This window comes from Schistocerca cancellata, chromosome 1 (genome assembly GCF_023864275.1).
Source record: "Schistocerca cancellata isolate TAMUIC-IGC-003103 chromosome 1, iqSchCanc2.1, whole genome shotgun sequence".
In the NCBI taxonomy this organism is placed as follows: domain Eukaryota; kingdom Metazoa; phylum Arthropoda; class Insecta; order Orthoptera; family Acrididae; genus Schistocerca; species Schistocerca cancellata.
In genome coordinates this window covers 311,831,636-311,852,322 of record NC_064626.1, presented here as the reverse complement: position 1 = coordinate 311,852,322, position 20,687 = coordinate 311,831,636, and the positions used below count along the sequence as shown (strand labels likewise).

The following is a 20,687-nucleotide window of genomic DNA, read 5'->3' as shown; positions in this document are numbered from 1 at the left end:
CTACTTCACAGTCCCTAACGATCCTACTCATCTAAGTAAAACACTAAAATATAGTGGAGTGATGCTCGATCAAAAGCAAGGCTGGACTCCTCACATACCAACCATCCAAAAGAAAACTACATACGGCACGAAAGTGAGGCTAAAACCCTTCACTATCATACATACTAACTAGGTCCTCATCCGTCCCATACTCTCATACGCTAATTTTGCATGGATCAACACCTCTCCCTAGGCCTCTAAATCCTAGAGCGCCTTGAGCTCCAGCTCGCATTCCGTATCCGTTTACCATTCCCTGCTTGTATCCTGTAACAGATTAAAAAGGTTCCCAGAGCGATGTCTCCTTTAAAATCGAATTCTTACACTAAGCTCGATATCTCATCCTTGAGAGCACCGCGCCTCAATCGTCCCATGCAACGTTTCTTAATCTCCATAATCACCATGTCCTTTCTGAAGGTAATTTCAGCCGTCTTCTCTTCCAGTGCCTTACATCATTTCTGAGATCATTCTATTAAACATAGCCTACCTCAACTTTCCCTTTTCCGATTAAAGTCCCATCCCAGCCAAAACCGGAGCAACCGTAGTCATAGGTATCTCCCATCAACTAAATTCAATCTCTAGAACCTCACCCCTCCCCCTACACTCAACCCCTGCAAAAACCTTATTCCACATCCTTCCCCCTATAATTCTCTTCCCATTCCCACTGCATTCACACAGTAAGTTTTAGCAGCAGCCCACAATATCATCACCCTTTCAGTCTTATGCCGTCAAACCGACATAATCACTTTTTATCCATGCCATTGTATTTTTACGTTTTTGTTAGCCATTTTACTCAAAGCCTACTGAACGACAACATGGTTACTGCCAGCCCACACCTCTCCCTTCGTGGTGGGGAGGAATAAATAAGAACTAAATCCTAGAAAATAGCCGTTAGAAGGCTTGGAGAAAGGAAATTAAGGAATGGTACAGTTTAGTGTGTCGTCGACATCGATGGGGCTACATGATTACAGATCATTTGACCACCAGAAGGCAATCGCTGTGAAGGAATACTCGGGGGCCATTGACATTCTGGATGATTTAATGAAGATTTGATGCCCATTCCTTCCGATATAACTGCTAATAGTCTCGCTGTTTGTAGTTAACAGTTGTTACCTATGGGCCGGTCGGTGTGACCGAGCGGTTCTAGGCGCTTCAGTCTGAAACCACGCGACCGCTACGGTCGCAGGCTCGAATCCTGCCTCGGGCATGGATGTGTGTGATGGCCTTAGGTTAGTTAGGTTTGGGTAGTTCTAACTTCTAGGGGACTGATGACTTCAGATGTTAAGTCTCACAGTCCTCAGAGCCATTGTATTGTTACCTATGTCTGGGGCGTTCCACGCGTGATGCTTTGAGGTCGATCGATCGAGATATACAGATGTCTCCACCACATCTGCGAAAGCAAGCACTGGTATAGGGTGCACGTATTGCTGTCAAACTGACCTCATACTGTGTATCTATACTTCTTCTTTATGATTTCTTATGCTGATTTCACCTGAACAGTATATAAAAAATTGTGTATGGCTTTAGATAAAGTGTGATCGAACCAGAATCTCGTATTGAAAGTGCTACATTGATTGACGACGTGTACTTCGATTTTATATCCTTCATTGAAAAAATGAATAACTACAGGGTATTTCTAGTAAAGATTATACAGACTTTCAAGGATCATCAAGATCAGCAAATGTGTCAACTTGAGAAGGGAATACCTGATCGGTAATTGACTGAGCAGGATACAATATGTGAAATAAAAAAAGGTTTTATTTACCATTGCTCTACTGACGGTGATAAAAATCCAAAAATCCTTTTTTGTAATAATTTTATTTATCCGTACATTTATATAAGTGCAACAGTTCAGAGTAATGTTCCCTAGCTTCTATGCAAGCTTGACATTCTCACACAGACTTCGTATGTACCCGTCCGAACAATGAGCTGGTCTCGAAACAAACCCTCTACTTCCTACACAAGCTTCAAGGAAATCGTGACGTAGGTGTTCGGGAACGAGATGTACAAATTAAGCTGGAGCCCCATCACGATGAAACCACGAAGAACATGTGGGACGTCGTCCAATAACAGAGTATGCCTCTCAGAAACACTGAGTGCACCACTGCATTTATATGAAAGCAAGTAGTCGCTATTTTGTTAATCAATCATTGACTGATTCTACTCACATGTTCTTTGTAACTCTGTGTTAACAACTCCACCAAGCCGTAGCGTGGCAATCGTCAGAACCCCCTACACGACTATTAGCATTACTGAGCATCCCGTTTCTGGGGTCGATATAATTTCATTCCTGAATTGTTTGTAACTACATGGTAAATCATTTTATTACATCGCATAACCAACGACTCGTAGCCTTTGGCATTCCAGGGACGTAATTAACACACAACACGTTTGGATTTGTAACCCTTGACATTCTCATTTGTGGATCGGGGTCCCTTATTTCAAACTGATACATTTGCCCTTCTCTACCATCACTGAAAGTTTCTCTCCTCGCGAAGGGAACGCCCTTTAAAAAGGAAGTGTCTGTGGCTGTCTCTAAACTAAGTGAACATGGTCTACGCTACAGACAATGTGCGTAGCTCCAAGATAAAGAACGAGCGAGGTGGTGCAGTGGTTAGCACAACAGATTCGCATCCGGGAGGATGACTGTTCAAACCCGCGACCGGCCGTTCCGATTTCGGTTTTCCGTGATCTCCCTAAATCGGTTCAGGCATATATCTGGATCATTCCTTTGACAGGGTACGGCCGACTTCCTTCCCCATCCTTCCCTAATCCGATGGGACCGATGACCTCGCTGTTTGGTCCCCTCCCCAATCCAGGATTACGTGTCGGGCGAGGGAGTTGATTTACAGAACAATTGTGCTCCCTCCAACATTTGAACAGCAGTGTGGCGATGACACATTATTGACGTTCCCAGCTGCGTGAACGTTAAGTGCCGGACCGAAACTCGAACTTACATATATTTGCCCACAGTACACAAATATTGTTGAGATACAAATAAGATACCTGTCTCCAAACAAACGAATATACAATTCTACATTCACTACTGTGGCATCTGTGGTGGTAAACGTATGAATTGGTTGTCAAGTCATCACTGAAGTGTTAATAGCAAACAATGTACACAGAACAAGACATCATAACGACAAGATAACAATATGAACGGAAATATGCCGAAAATATTACCATATAGATGACAATAGTGACCATCGTCAGAACACCTAAAAATTACTGGAAGTACAATACCACGTTATGTAAAAAAAGCGAAGGAAGTGCACTGTTTTAGAACTGTAATTAATACGTGTAACGCCAAAACTGCATCACATTTCAGAATAGCCACTGAAGATGCCTCTCACATAGTAGACGAAACGCATCTGGGATAATAACTATCAACATTGGAGCACGCTAAAGAGTTTTTGTTGTAAAAGAGTATCTGCATAAATGTTGCGGAAAATGGCAACTGCCACAAAATATTTTTAGTTAATTACAGCTGCATCAAACCAGTCTCAGGACTGAAGACCACAACAACAACAACAACAACAACAACAAACACGTTTTATAGGTTTTTAACTGAATATCATAAATTATTATCAACAACTGAAGTATTATCAAAATGAGTTATTTAGGGATGTTTTTACGCTCATTGACAACAAACTTTTATAAACAGGTCTATTTGCTAGACATCTGTAAACAGACATAACACTGTCCAACAATACAACGGAGTGAAACACGAATGTTGAAGTACTCGTCATATTATTTTTAATAGCACAAAAAGAAAATTTTCAAACAAAAATAAGTTTTCTAATGCTAATAAGGAATTTATCTCAAAAAGTATTTCATGCCATATTAGCAACGATGAGCTCCGTCACGAATCAGACTTGTCCGACTAAAGCGAGTTGGAGTTTGAGACAAATATATTCCAATCAGAGTGATTTAAAATGAGCAGTTCATTCGACATCTACATGTGATCTATAGGGCAACCTCCGTCCGTTGAGGTATTGTGAATAGTTACAGTTATCAAATTCTAGACACGGGAACCGTCGTGTTGTTCAAGGACTTTTCAGGATTACCTACAAGTTAAATGTTTTTTGCTCTCTCTGTTATGACGAAACGATTCGTCCATTATTTTTCAGTGAGCACATAAGTTTCTTCATGTAACTGAACAGTCTACAACACCATAATAACAACCAATGAGCACAAAGGTATTTTTTTTAATTGCGGGAAGTGGAGTTGATGGAACGAAGATGTTACATTCTATGCCTCTCGCTCCTCCTCTCAACCCCACATCCCCGTCCCCCAACTTATTCCCACCGTCGATCAAATGACAGTATCGTCTCGCCTTATTTAAGTAGGATTGAAAAAATTGACTCATTATTTTTGACATATAACTGAGGAGACAGTAGACTCTGTCTTATTAGACGGTGTACACAACACGTTTGATGAATTCGTGAACAGAGTAGGAATTCTGAAATTCTCTTACAGAAAATTCTTGAAAAGACCGGAAACTTAGGTTGACAACTTGTCTGAATTAATGTGCGAGGAAATACAAACTGTGTTCCTGATCACTATTATTTATGGTAACTACATGCGGTATGAAACGGTTACAAACAAAGAAAATTTTTAATGAAATTTTGAAACGCTGTTGTATATTAAGGAGATTCTAAATCATTATCGAGGTAATTATCTATCTGCTACGATTCAGAGGCTTGTGCACAATACAATTACTGCTCTTTTATTGTGTACCTCAAACATGTTTCAATACAGCTGTAACATCTTCCCAGTGGCGTGCTATACGCAGTTGACTGAAATTTTGTCCGAAAATGTTTTTTAGCAATACAACTAACATTTTACTAATACGAGAAATACTTTTGAGGTTCATTTCAAAGATACATTACACAGACTAGTGAAAGATGAATCTCATAACCGACTTCATATTATAAGCTAAAAATACTTGCCCTTACCTTACAAACCATTTTCGAACAAATTTTTAGATCATTAAATAAAGATCACACACTACAGGTGACGAATTGCATTTGATGTGTATCAACGATAGGACAGAACTTACGGATAAATGACTATTAAAGTAAGATATAATTAACTTGAACATTATATTTTGCCTATTCATTTACTCGATTTGGTACGTTAACTAGAACTGACTCATGTTGGCTCCATGAAGAATTGTACTGTTAGTAGTTTTATCACTTGTAAATATATTAATTATCTAGCTACATGCAAAATGTAACTTATATTTGGTTTTTGGTCTTGTATATCCCTCGTTCTTTATAACTGACAAGCGATGGACTATACATGTCTGGTCTGAACCTTAGTTCTTGCTCGCGTTATTTTACCATGTAGCTAACCAAAATGTATATACGATTTACTTAACCCAATCCGCAAAGAATATTTTGGAATGAAACACTAAGGGCTGGAGATTCTATGTAGACGAGTAGAAATCTAAAGGTCAATAAATAAATTTGAAAGAATAATTACACTGAAATATGTTTTAGGCATAAAAATAATAAATTATTGAGTTTTGCAAGGTCGAACGTTTGTATTTCTCATTTCTCTTTCGTGATTGGCGTAAGTGAGAAGTACCTATCCTACCTCACTCAAGTTTTGTTTGTTACAAAATAACATCTACTGCTACTAATCACAATACGTTTCGGTAAATAATTCTCGTTCTTAAGTACGTTGTTCCTTGCACGAGGATACTTTCAAATGTAATGTTTCCTATGTATGAACTCCTGCATTTCGCTGGCGTGTTTATTGTAATGTAAACGCTCAGAGTTTTGTAATTACTGGCGTAATTATAGACACATTTGAAAATAAATCTTTACTTATGAATGAACCTTTCAGGAATGTTGTAAACACGTTCTATGGGATTCAGTTCGAAAGGTCGAGCTTGGAGCTCCACTCGGTAAGTTGCTTACTTGCGAATATATTCGTTCACTCCCAACGTTTCTGGCACTATTCCCCAAGATCGAGACTAAGCCTCGAAAAACTCTTAACGGGCGTCTCGCCTTCTGCAGAAGCGATGTACCTTCCCAGAAAAACGCAAACATACTCTGTGGGGTTCACACCGAGAAATTTGGTGAATATATTCGTCCACTATACCAGTGTATACATTTGCTATTTCAAGAGCATTCTTTTCTCCGTAAAAACCGTGCTTTGGAAGTAGGAAATGAATATATTTATCTGGAATATAACCAGACAGCAGAGATAACCCTCATAGAATCGCCCTCACCTTGGTGGCATTTGGCAAACTTGGTTCATTCTCCGCCATAAATTCGAAGAGGAAGGCTTATGACACATGCATCCTGCCAGTAACAACATAATGGCTCGAAAAAATGACACAGCAAACAGCACAGATCGTCTCCGGGTGTGTCAAAGGGCAATTGAGCGAGCAATGCTCGGATTGAATCCGCGAGAAAACATCAAGATAAAGAGAAGAATAGGAGTCCGCGACTTTTTCGAGAGGGTAGCGAAACTGAAATGGCTTTGGGCAGGAGCAACTTCACATGGAGCAAAACACTGGTACAGTTGAGTCCGAGGGAGTCAAAGAGAAATGTCGGCCGTCCTATGGCATGATGAGGGACGATATCCACCACATGCAGGAAGAAACTGGATCCAAACAGTCCAGCAAAGATCGACACGGAAGTCTTTGAAAGAGGGCTATGTCTACGAGAGGATATCTAGAGGCTGGAAAGGAAGATGTTTAGCAAGTGCCTTGTTATGTGCAGAAGTGATTCTCTTCCGAAATAGAAATGAGCGTTTGGTGTTATTGGCCGGGAGGCCCCTTACGGGGCAGGTCCGGCCGCGTTGATGCAGGTCTTATTACATTCGACGCCACCTTGGGCGACCTGCGCGCCGGATGGGGATGAAATGATGATGAAAACAACACAACAACCAGTCCCTGAGCGGAGAAAATCCCCGACCCAGCCGGGAATCGAACCCGGGCCTCTTAGGACAGCACTCTGTTACGCTACCGCTCAGCTATCGGGGCGGACATTCTATTTCGACAACATGGTAAACATACTCTATGAGATTCGCACTGAGAGATCTTGTCACTATACCAATGACTATCAGGTCGGATTGAGAGAGGACATAGAAGCAATTCAGAGGCGGGCTGCTAGATTTGTTACTGGTAGGTTTGATCATCACGCGAGTGTTACGGAAATGCTTCAGGAACTCGGGTGGGAGTCTCTAGAGGAAAGGAGGCGTTCTTTTCGTGAATCGCTACTGAGGAAATTTAGAGAACCAGCATTTGAGGCTAACTGCAGTACAATTTTACTGCCGCCAACTTACATTTCGCGGATAGACCACAAAGATAAGATAAGAGACATTAGGGCTCGTACAGAGGCATATAGGCAGTCATTTTTCCCTCGTTCTGTTTGGGAGTGAAACAGGGAGAGAAGATGCTAGTTGTGGTATGAGGTACCTTCCGCCACGCACCGTATGGTGGATTGCGGAATATGTATGTAAATGTAACTCCCAACATTGCTGAAGCTGTTACCCACGAGCAAGACTACATGTCAGCCAATGTCCCCAGCAAAGTTTAGCACGCCTTCTGCCTTCTACAGCTGCAGCAGTCTCCGAGGTACTCACCCGGAAGGTGAGGTCATGACGGGACTTGCAGACGAGCCCGTCGCCGCACTGGCCGAACCTGTCGAACTTCTTTGGCGTGACCCGGGGGTCGAAGCAGCGCTCGCCCTCCTCGAGGCCGCAGAGACCGGAGGGGCAGCAGGCGCACGGGTCGGGCACCAGCCCCCGGGGGCAGGCCGCCTCCGACCGGGGGCACAGCGCCGTGTCGCATTTGTCCGGGCAGCGGTCGCCGTCGTGCACCGGCGCCGCCCCCGCACCCGCCGTGGCCACCAGGAGGACCACCAGCGCCGTCGCCTTCACCAGGAGCTGCATCGTCGGTGCGTCGCGCGTGCTGCTGCTGCTGCTGCTGCTGTTGCCGCTGCTGCTGCCGGCGCCCGTCTGTCGCGTGGGCGCGCCCGCCTCGTATATATATAGCGGCGCGGCTCTGGCTCTGTGTGTGTGTGTGTGTGTGTGTGTGTGCGAGGGAGGGCGCGTGGGGGCCGCCTCTCGCCGGCGCGCTGACAGCCGAGCGGTAGCGTTTTTCCCTCGCCGCTCCGCCACGGATTCCGTATTTACGTCGCGGAGGCTTCACTCCGGGGAGATCCGTCTTTTCTGTTGCGACGCGGCAACTGCGCCGCTTGTTTATAGCGACGAACGCGGGATCTGTTCGGACAGTTTCCACGGGGCAGAAAAAAAAAGAAAAAACGATTTCCTATGCCGGCGCTGTAGTCGAGTTCTCCAGCGATACAGCCACAGTGGATTACCACATAGAGGCAACCCTTCTGCTTCTCTTGATGCAGAGCAGCATCTCGTTCGGTTCAAATCCAGATAGCTACCACCTTTCCGCCAAGTAGTGCAGAAAATTCAACGTGTTTTCCACAGATGTTCTCCTCTGATCTAAACTGTTTCCCTCTGGAATTTACAGTAGAAGAGCAAGACGTGAGATATTACTGTTGTGAAAACTTTTTCCAGTATGTCACGGAAAATAAAAATGTTTTTTTCACGGTAAATGATGACAGCCAAAACATTTGCAGGATAAAGGTTTATTAAAATTCTTCACTACGGTTTCGGCATATCTAAATACATCTTCATCAGAAGTACAATACACTAAAATCACATCCTGCAATGGAGATTCCTAAAACAATTGTGCCAAAGGCGTCGTCAGTAGTTAAAACATTATCTCCATTTATACAAGATAATTATGGACAGAGGGTCGATGCGAACACAAAGGTATATTTAGATATACCGAAACCGTGGTCAAGAATTTTAATAAATCTTTATCCTGCAACTGTTTTGGCTGTCATCTTTTACCGTGAAGAATTTCAACAGTTGTTGTTTCAGCCATATTTAAAATCTTGAAATAAAAATATTGATTATTATGCATTTGCGTGACGGGTGGGAGCAACATTCAAAGACGTCAAACTTGAATCGAAAACATATATAAATTAAACCACGTATTTGCGTAATTATGAGTATACCGTCTATTAATATCGTGAGGCACTATACATCAAACGATTCAAGCGACTGCCGATGTTATTGATAGAAGGTAACTGACCTACCAATCTAACATGATTCTTACGTAAGAAATACGCCTAAGGTCGGCAATTCGATCTCAGGGTGGTTCTGATTAGTGATATTCGTGACAAAAAAATGGTTCAGATGGCTCTGAGCACTATGGGACTCAACTGCTGTGGTCATAAGTCCCCTAGAACTTAGAACTACTTAAACCTAACTAACCTAAGGACATCACACACATCCATGCCCGAGGCAGGATTCGAACCTGCGACCGTAGCGGTCGTGCGGTTCCAGACTGTAGCGCCTTTAACCGCTCGGCCACTCCGGCCGGCTATATTCGTGACATTTCTGTTTAAGTCTTATATGTGTCACGGCAATAAAGTAATAAACAGTGTCGTATTGTTAAAATATGGTGAAGTGTGAAGCGAAAGCCAATATAGTGCATCCACAACATATAAAATATATGAAGAATAGCAGATGACAATGTTTGCTTTTTGATAAACTCATCAAACTCTCTGGCGTAATAAGCATATAATGCACCGACAGAGAGAAGATTGACTAACTCTTGTCTCGCTGTACAAGAAGGACGTTGTTGTATAATACCACCTCCGATGCTTAATACTTGTAAAACGAAAACGTATGTATTGTAAATGTATTACTTTGTGCTTAATTTCAGAATATAATTCGATAGTTAAAATATTAACCTACTTTGTTCCTTTCTGAAAAGCTCCTATGCTCTAATTAGTAAGTAAGTACGTAAGAGTTTTCTAATGCCCATAAGCCATTGCAGATCATTGGTAGATCGCAGCTATAAACCGCTAATAGCTTCATATTTATGTAATAATTTGCGGGCTTCACCTGTCTTCTTGAATAATATTACGGGTCTTCTTGAATAATATTACAGGAATAAACATCAGTAGAATATTTAGTCTTTTGATTATACCAAAAAATGAGACTACTCAGGAATAATTCTTTCTTTGTCATTTTGCTTATATGATAAAATCCTCTGACTTCATCGATTTCCTTCACGAAATCTGATGGCAGTGAATGTTTTATTAAGGAAATAAGTTCACGACAAATACTGAACAGATAATCGAAGTCGAGTTTTTTTTCATTCTGGATGCTCAAATAATAAGGATTACTTCATTAGAATAATTTTTCGTTACTTGAGTATTTGTATTGGCAATCCCTGTCGATAGTGTACCTTGTATGCCGGGTAAACCTAAACAGTTTCATATTGTTAACGTCATATTAACGAAGCTTTATCAGACATATCGGTCCGAAAGATTAATTTTAACAACATCTCAAAACATTTTGTTCACGTAATGTGAAACCATTAGCAGTGACAAACGCAAAGTAATTTTCTGTGCTTTGTCGTTGTATTCATTTCATTGTTCTCACACGCCCAGCAGCTGCGGTGCGCGTGTATGTAAATCATTAAGGCAATTCCCATCGCATAACCGCCGACCAAGTAAGATCAATACGATCATCCGTTCTTACACATTATATACAAAAAATCAAATAAAAATGCGCACTGAGAGAGGGAAGACTGAATCGGTAACGAAAGACAACACAACGTGTTCGATCGTTCAACCCCCGAACAATTCGTCGTCAATCCTTACTTTACGGTCTCTGAAAAGAAAGATGCAAATATTGACACAAATTTATGGTTATTATGATTGGGTACTGTAGGACCATACTATAATTAAATATGATACTATAATTCTAGTTACACATTTCAAAAATATATATTTTTTATCTAATAACAAAGCACACAGAAACGTTGCTTGCTCTGCAACAGCCAGGCAAAAAAGACGCCACAGAATGCTGAGAAGAAATAAAATCCATTGCATTAGTTTTGTAGCATGAGATATACAGATTTCGTTTCAGTTTGGCCTTTTTGTCGCAAGTCCCTGATCAAATGATTTTATTGGGATTTTAATTACAAAACGTGTTTTTACATAGAAAAACAAAAATAGAAGTCACATGGGGACAATGTATATACGGCACGTAAATCACCGCTGACATAAAGAACGTTACAGATCTTCTTACCAAGTCCCGTCGCACCTACTCTGCTTACAAACTCGAAGAAGATACTAGCTACGTATATCTTGCATGAATCATTGAAATGAGGGTACCTCAGTAGGATGTCAAGCTTAATAATCATCTAAAATGCAGAACACGTAACATGGTATATAAATAAAAATAAAAGGTATGTTTACAAGCAAAGAATGAATGTTCCACTTTCGAAGATATTTTAGGTTTGCAGTGGATTTATTAGTTTAGTACTAGTAAACCCTCCAATCCTGATTCTTTAAAGAATCTAATTACCATGTATAAAATGTTGTATCTACCTAACTATGTGTCGTAGGAGGATATAATTTTGGAGACACATTCAATGGTATATGTGAGTCCTATCTGCAAAGCGTGTTGCTAATGGAATTAGTAGTATGGAAATAATAAATTACTTCAGGCCTGATTCTGGCTGGACAGCGAAAAAGTGGCAATGGATAAGCTTTTTCTTTTCATCATTTTGGGGTGTAGGAGCGGGGGGGGGGGGGGTCAAAGAATAAAAGTTAATAAAAGTTTTAAATTATGTGTAAAGTTTGTTGGAAGTGACTAAGTATTCACAAATTCTGGATGGATATGGTCTGGGTAACGAGTTTGTTTGCGTGGCCATCCTCAGCAGCAAGAACAGAAATATTTGTTTTGTAAATAAAAAATACGCCTTCTCTTGGTGCAGTGCATTTTATTCTCCCAGAGGCATTTCGACTTTTTTTCAGTTTAAGGCATTTAGTGAGACCTACACAGAAGTGCCACAGAAACTGGTATAGGCATGCGTATACAAATACAGAGATATGGAAACAGGCAGAACACGACGCTGCGGTCGGCAACGCCTATATAAGACAACAAGTGTCGGTGTAGTTGTTAGATTGGCTACTGCTGCTACAGTGGCAGGTTATCGAGATTTAAGTGAGTTTAAATGTGGTGTTATAGTCAGCGCACGAGCGATGGGACACAGCATATCCGAGGCAACGATAAAGTGGGGATTTTCCCGTACGACCATTTCACGAATATGCCATGAATATCAGGAAGCCAGCAAAATACCAAATCTCCGACATCGCTGCTACCGGAAAAAGATCCTGCTAGGACGGGACCAACGACGACTGACGAGAATCGTTCAATGTGACAGAAGTGCAACCCTTCCGCAAATTGTTGCAGATTTCAATGCCGGGCCATCGACAGGTGTCAGAGTGTGAACCATTCAACGAAACATCATCGATGTTGGCTTTCTGAGCCGATTGCCCTCTCGTGTACCCTTGATGAATGCACTACACAAAACTTTACGCCTTGCCTGGGCCCGTCAACACCATTAGACTGTTCATGACCGGAAACATGTTGCCTGGTCGGACGAATCTAGGCTCAAATTGTATCAAGCGGAAGGACGTGTACGGGTATGGAGACAACCTCATGAATCCATTGACCTTGCCACGCTAGTGGCAAATTCGGCTGGAAGTTGGAAACAGTGTGAAACAAAAGTCATCCGACCAAATGACTCTTGTATTGCTCCACAGTCCTAAATTTTATGGTTTCGACATCAAGTATTCCTGTTACGAACATTTCAGTCACTGGTGAGTAGTTTGGAATCCCAGATTATCCGGCGGTTTCCTGCTCATGAAACTCTGTTCGTGTCGTTTTGGTGCTGATAAGGTTCGCAAGAGCGAAATTCAGTTATGCAGAAACTTTTGCAGCTGTTGCCCCTTTATTTTTCTCATACCCCTATTCCGTGACCGTCTGTCACGATCACTCAAAACAGGCTTGCGTTATTCAGCGGATGATGTTATTCAGCTTTCCCCTTATGGGATATATCACTTCGCTACGTTGACTCTGCAAAAACCAAACGCTTCGACTCCCTTGGTTGCAGAAGTATCCACCATACGAGCTCCAGCAGTTCACTTTGCTCCAATATAATGCAATCACAACTACACATAACACAGTTGTGACCACGACTGACACTCACAAAGCATTGAGAACATTGCACAGGTGGCGTTGGTGGTCAAGTACAACAGCACCACTTGCAGGTGTGGCTATCCTCTGCATTTATGTTAGTCTGCAGGCTTTCGTGGCCGTTGTCACTGAAGTTAAAATGTGTGTGGGAATTAACTGCTAAGGTCATCAGTCCCTAAGCTTACACACTACTTAACCTAAATTATCCTAATGACAGACACACACATCCATGCCCGAGGGATGACTCGAACTTCCGCCGGGACCAGCCGCACAGTCCATGACTGCAGCGCCCTAGACGGCTCGGCTAATCCCGCGTGGTATTTCTTCAGACAAATGATGTTTCAACCCCTCTGCTGGAATCTTCTTCAGGATCACGTGGTGTCATCTGTAGATTGTCCACAGAATTGTGAAACGACGACGGTTTGAAGAAATGTGGTAAGGCCTAAGAACCCAGAAGATTTTAACTTCAACTCCCTCGCGGGATTGGCCGAGCGGTCTCAGGCGCTGCAGTCATGGACTTGTGGCTGGACCCATTGGAGGTTCGAGTCCCCCCTCGGGCATGGGTGTGTGTTTTTGTCCTTAGGATAATTTAGGTTAAGTAGTGTGTAAGCTTAGGGACTGACGACCTTAGCAGTTAAGTCCCATAAGATTTCACACACATTTGAACTTTTTTTTTTTAACTTCAACTACATTTATGTACAAGCCTGCATTTCTCGCAGTTTTTGACCGAGACCAACATAACTGGGACTCTGCACCATGATCCATGAACCAGAACCGGGTTAGGCGTTTAGCTCATAGATAAGTCATTACGAACAGTGACTCCCCAGAACGCAGTACATCTAGGGGAAGGTCGGGTAGTACAGGACAGTAGAATGTATCGGATAAGATCTGTTTCTAAACTCTGGGGCTAGTGACAGCGCCTATCACGCTAGTGCAGCGTGAAGTATAGAAGAACAAAGCCACATACCTCATTTTGAATCAAAATAACAGTACATTTCGGAGGTCAGAAAGTTATCTGTTCCAAGTCAATTTATCGACCCATGAAATTAATTTTCCAGAGTTTGATCTTGATTGCAAGTAAGCAATAAAACATTTTTAATATTCTCTATATTGTATGTTAAGGCAATACCTAGCCCAAGTAGTAACAAAAGGAATGTTAAATTACCACAATAGTACGTACCCCTTGTACACTATGTGATAAAAAATATCCGGAGGCCTGACTGAAAATAACTTACAAGTTCGTGGCGCCCTCCTCGGTATTGCTGGAATTCAAGATGGTGTCGGCCCACCCTTAGCCTTGATGACAGCTTCCACTCTCGCAGGCATACGTTCAATCAGGTGGTGGAAGGTTTCTTGGGGAATGGCTGCCCATTCTTCACTGAGTGGTACACTGAGGAGAGGTATCGATGTCGGTCGGTGTGGCCTGGCACTAAGCCGGCGTTGCAAAACATCCCAAATGTGTTCTATAGGATTCAGGTCAGGACTATGCAGGCCAGTCCATTATAGGGAAGTTATTGCCGTGAAACCACTCCGCCACAGGCCATGCATTATGAACAGGTGCTAGATCGTGTTGAAAGATGTAGTCGCCATCCCCTAATTGCTCTTCAACAATGGGAAGCAAGAAGGTGCTTAAAACATCAATGTAGGCCTGTGCTGTGATAGTGTCACGCAAAACAACAAGGGGTGCAATCCCCCTGCATGAAAAACACGACCACACCGTAACAAGATCACCTCCGAATTTTCCTGTTGGCACTTCACATGCTGACAGACGATGTTCCCCGGGCATTCGCCATACCCACACCCTGCCATGGGATCGCCACATTGTGTACACTCGTCACTACACACAACGTTTTTCCACTGTTCAATCGTCCAATGCTTACGCTCCTTACACCAAGTGAAGCGTCGTTTGGCATTTACCGGAGTGATGTGTGGCTTTTGAGCAGCCACTCGACCATGAAATCCAAGTTTTCTCACCTCCCGCCTAACTTTCATAGTATTTGCAGTGGATCCTGATGCAGACTGGAATTCTTGTGTGATGTTCTGGATAGATGTCTGTCTATCACAAATTACGACCGTCTTCAACTGTCAGCGGTCTCTGTCAGTGAACAGATGAGGTCAGCCTATAAGCTTTTGTGCTGTACATGAACCTTCACGTCTCCACTTCACTGTCACATCGGAAACAGTGGACCTAGGGATGTTTAGGAGTGTGGAAATCTCGCGTGCAGACGTATGACGCAAGTGACACCCAATCACCTGACCAAGTTCGAAGTCCGCGAGTTCCGCGGAGCGCCCCTTTCTCCTCTCTCACGATGTCTAATGACTACTGAGGTCGCTGATATGCAGCACCTGGCAGTAGGTGGCAGCACAGAGCACCTAATATGAAAACCGTATCTTTTGGGGGGTGTTCGGTTACTTTTGATCACAAAGTGTATGAGACAAAACATATGGCGTAAACACATTTTTGCAGTGTATTCTTTAACAACAAAAGATGGAAAATTCATGTAGGAAAATTTATGTATGTAGTAGTAGGATAAGTCAGGCTTCTTGAGATGACGATATGAGAAGCGAGTTCAGATGGTTAAAATGGCTCTAAGCACTATGGGACTTAACATCTGAGGTCATCAGTCCCCTAGGCTTAGAACTACATAAAACTAACTAACCTAAGGACATCACACACATCAATTTCCGAGGCAGGCTTCGAAACTGCGACCGTAGCAGCAGCGCGGTTCCGGACTGAAGCGCCTAGATCCGCTCGGTCACAGTGGCCGGCGAGAAGCGAGTGAAAAATAATCAGTTTGAAGAAGTACAGGGGAACTTTAAATGATTTCTTCGGTTTCAAAACTCTATATTTTCCAAAGTATCACATGTACAAATATGACTGACGCAGGAATACTAATAAACAGAACTGTAAACTCTCGGAGTTTGCATTGCATCCACCAGCTGTCGTTATGAGTACCTTGACATAATGACGACAGATCCAGAAAAGAGTTTTTGTGTTTTAGAATAAGCGAGATGTTTATTTGCCCTTTTCATTTATGTGGAAAGAGTAATCGCCAGAATGTGAGAGTGCGTAGTGAAGATGTTGTAGGTCTATTGCCTTGGACCCCAGATCAACTAATCTAAGGCTTTATGAGTTTTTCCTTTGTGGGTATAGTAAAGACCGTGTCTGTGTACCTCCACTGCCAAGAAAACTGGAGCAGCTCAGAGAGCACATCAATGCTGCTGTGCTGGTCACCGATAGGCTCTTCCTACAAACGGTATGAAACGAACCTAGCTACCACTTGGACGTGTGTCGTGTTGCCAGAAGGGCACACATACAGCAGTTGTGGTATGCAAAACGCAAACTTAATGCACATTTTCTCAACTTTAAACTTGGTGAGTTTACGGTTCTATTCATGCATCAGTCATATTTGTACATGTTATACTTTGTAAAATATAGATTTTTGAAAACGAATGACTCATTTATAGAACCCCGATACTATGAAAAGGGTAGATTGCTATTAACCATAAAGCAGAGATGTTGAGTAACAGCCGGCAGAACAAAAAGATTACTAAACACGTAAGCTTTCGGTCAGAAGGCCTTCTTCTGAAGTAGACTGCATACACACAAACACACATTCACCCAAACGCAGCTCACACACACATGACCACTATCGCTGCGTTTGTGTGAATGTGTGTGTGTGTGTGTGTGTGTGTGTGTGTGTGTGTGTGTGTGTGTGTGTGTGTGTGTTTCAGAAGAAGGCCTTCTGGCCGAAAGCTTAAGCGTTTAGTAGTCTTTTTGTTATTCCCGCCTGCTAGTACACCTCTCCGCTATATGGCGAGTAGCAATCTATCCTTTTCATAATATTGTCATTATACCACCCAGAATTTTTCATTGTTTGATTTATGGAAGATCCATATATTAGGTGGCAACTTTACGAGAAAACAGCGAGGCAACCATAAAACCTGCTTTAGTAAATAATAATTGTTTTCAGAGAACATTCAGTGATGAACTGGAAACAGTATCATGTAATCATGTTAAAAGTTTAGATAACAAGCTTATGCTTTTGAGTAAAAATGGGTTCTCATTTCTACTGTAGAAATATGGAGAGCAACTGCAAATAAAAATCGGTTCAATAAGACAAAAATGATAGCGGGTAAAGATTTTACTCATGTTTAATGAAACGTAGACTTAAGGCTGGAGACAGCTGAATCCGGAATATGTAACGAGCAGGAGGACTTAGCAAGAAACGAGTCGACAGATCCTTTGATATTTGTAAGAAAATGAAACACCCACAGCCGTCTTTGTGATGTCATTTATTGTGTAGCTACCAATTTCGGCGATTCAGTGCACCATCTTCAGACGTTAGCTGATGATCAAAATATACACATATTTACGATGCATCAGTGGCCAACATAACTAGATTACGCAAACTGTCTGTAACTGTGATGTCGTCTCTCCAACCATCAACTGTCAACTTCTTGGCAAGCTGGGTGGGCTGATGGGCAAGTTTTCACCATTTACGATTCAATTAAAACTTATTTGCAACAAAAATTACATTTTTACACGTTACAATTTAACATCGGAGAACCCTCCAAAAATTTAAATGACCGAACTGCGAAATGAGGAAAAAATATTAAAAAATCAATGAACGTGTATTTTTATGACATAAGAATTTTGTAATTAAGTAACCTATCACAATATTTTTTTAATGTTCCAATAGAACCTTCAGAAAATAATATAATTTCGATAAAGCTTTCGTGACTGATACTAACCGACCTTCCCCTACATCTATACTCTGCAAATCGCTGCAAAGTGCATGGAAGAGAGTACATCCCTTTCTATCATGTATCGTGGTTTCTTCAGATGCCAATCGCGTATGCAGAGCGGGAAGAACGATTGCGGAAATACTTCCGTACGTGCTGTTACTGGTCTTGCCCTCGCGGTCCTTACGGGAGGAAAGTAGGCTTTCAGGGAATTGTTGGCTTTACCTCCAAACGTCCGCCACTTCAGGTTTCTCAGCTTTTCCGTGACGCTCTTCCATGATGCAAACAAGTCTGTGATTATTGGTTCTGCCCTTCTGTGCATATGACCAGTGTCCCCTGTTTATCCTATTTGGTATGCAGCCCATACAGTTAAGCAATATTCTGGTATGAGTCGTAGTAGTGTTTTCTAAACGATCTCCTATATAGGCTGACTGCATTTTTGTGGCATCTCACCAGCGAACCGAAGTCTACACCTGCTTTATCTGCGACTGAGCCTATCTCATCATTTCATTTCATATCCCAGCAAATTGTTACAGCTCCCTTATTCGTATGAATTGACACCGTAGTCATAGTCTATCATGTTTTTCCGTTTAGTGAGGTCCATAGTTTCACATTTCTGAACTTTTAAACCAAGTTATCACTCTTTGTACCACTCTAAAATCTTTCCAAGAACTGTATCAATATTTGTGCGACGTTTTTCAGATAGTACTTCGATACGGATAACTGCATCAAAGTCTCGTACTATTAATATAGTCTGATATGTCATTAGTGTAAAACTTGAATAACAGTTTCCTTTGGCACAAGTGAAGACAATTCTACTTCTGTTGACGACTCCCCAACAAAGAAAATATGCTGTGTTCTCCCTGTCTAGAAATCCACAGTACAGTCACAGATTTCATTTGATGTCTCATATGATCCTACGTTTCTTAATAAATTTTGGTGTTCTATTGAGTTAAATGCTCTACAGAAGTCAAGAAATACTGCATCTATCGGATTACTTTGAACGATTGTTTTCAGGACGGCATGTGAGACAAGAGCGAGTTCGATGTACGACAGTATTGTAAGAAGCGATACATCTGCCGAGAAGAGCTCGGATCGAGTTATCGAGCTGGCCACTCGAATCGTCTTTTACTGGTAAAGGCAAGGGAAGACCAGTGGTTCTCAACCTTTCTGGACCGTCACCCAAGAACTAGACTAGATGTCATCCAGTGCATCATCTCCAACAAAGTTTAGCACTAAATTTGTTTTTGTACTGAAAATAAAGATGTATTATTTTAGAATAACTTACGACAAATAATTTTTCGTTACTGTTCAAACAATCAAGAGATAACGCGATAATGAGACGGTTGCTACCGCTGATTTTTGACAATGTTTTATTCTGCATTTTCTGGCTATTAAAAGCTTTCGCTGAGTAGGGAATCGAATCTGGGACCTTTGCCTTTCGCGGACACGTGTTCTATTTCCTAAGGTATCCAAGCATGATTCACGACCCGCCGTCACAGTTTTTCTTCCTCGAGATTTCATCTCCTAACTTCCAAACGTCACAGACGCTCGGCTACGTACCTTACGGGATTAGTACTCCTGGAAGAATGGTCCCAGGTTTCAGTACCGGTATGGCACACATTTTTAATAAGTCAGAAAGTTTCAGATCAGCGCACTCTCCGATGCAGAGTGAAAACTCTCTCTGTAAAATAACTTTGACATTCGTTTTGGTCTCGATCAGTCCACATATTACGTCATGATAGAAGTCCACTTTGTTCCTTGCTTTTGCTTGCATTGATACCACAGTCTAAAATCTACATTCATAGCTGCAAGTTGTGGCGAATGAATTAGTATTCTTTTCCAGTAATAACAGATAATCGCCACCCTCAGTGTCGTCAAAATGTCGGCACTTTTGGTTTATCAAAACCTAACTTCAGTGAGTTGAGTTCGAGGTGTTCAAGAAATTGTATTTTGACTGGAAGATCACTATCTTAAAATATTCCTTCCTTAACTGGAAAGACATTTACTTGTCGATTTGCAAAATCAGAAAAACAGTTGCTAACATAATTTATTACTGATTACAAGTGCTGACTTACCTCAGCCGTGGAAAATCGTTGCACACTGCTTACGTTGGGCATAATTGGCAGTTCTGAGGCCATCGAAACGTACTCGGCTTCAGTCCTGCTCTGCTGAAGCTTTAATTAAAAAAAAAAAAAAACAGAGGCATCTCTATCTTGTACCGATAAAATATTTACCATAATTCCTTGCACACCGAGGTTCAGCGAATTTATTCAGCAAAGAAATCGTCAGTCTGGAGATAAATGCATTTTCTGTTATTTTGGCTCGGTCCGCGGGTGAAGAGCTGATTGGCGCAACACTGGAAACGAAAACTCGGTCGAAGCTATGGACGTTTCGCGCCAATAAACTACGAATGTACAGCTGCGGCAAATTTTGGTGTAGCTGAATGCTGCGGCATCGAGCAACCACTAACCGCCCACACCACCACCGCCACAAACACACACACACACACACACACACACACACACACACACACAAATACAAACATGGTTATGGTCAACGACAACTGCTCGCGAACTGGAAATAACGCCGTTCATATGTTTGTTTCACATGCTGTGGCTTCTGTTATTGCTCGTATTTGAAAATTATATGCAGTGTATATTAGAGTTCAACGAAATTTTTTTGAAAAAAATTCAGTGGCTGAACCGTTATCGGACAGTTCTGTTCTTTTACCAGTCAGAAAATTTTATTTCCGTCCCAGTGCTCCCAGCCCCCATCCAGGAGTAATCAACCCCAGGTTGTGA

At 42.0% G+C, this 20,687-nt stretch overlaps 1 protein-coding gene across 1 annotated transcript in view; it reads right to left on the bottom strand.

Annotated features, from left to right (window-relative positions):
- Positions 1-8,001, bottom strand: part of LOC126172775 (insulin-like growth factor-binding protein-related protein 1) — a 132,686-nt gene extending 124,685 nt beyond the window's left edge. The window contains exon 1 of the mRNA XM_049920907.1: positions 7,639-8,001. Within this exon, the coding sequence (XP_049776864.1) occupies positions 7,639-7,947 (309 nt within the window). The 5' untranslated portion in view covers positions 7,948-8,001. The remainder of the gene's footprint in view (positions 1-7,638) is intronic.
- Between the last annotated feature and the right edge of the window lie 12,686 nt (positions 8,002-20,687).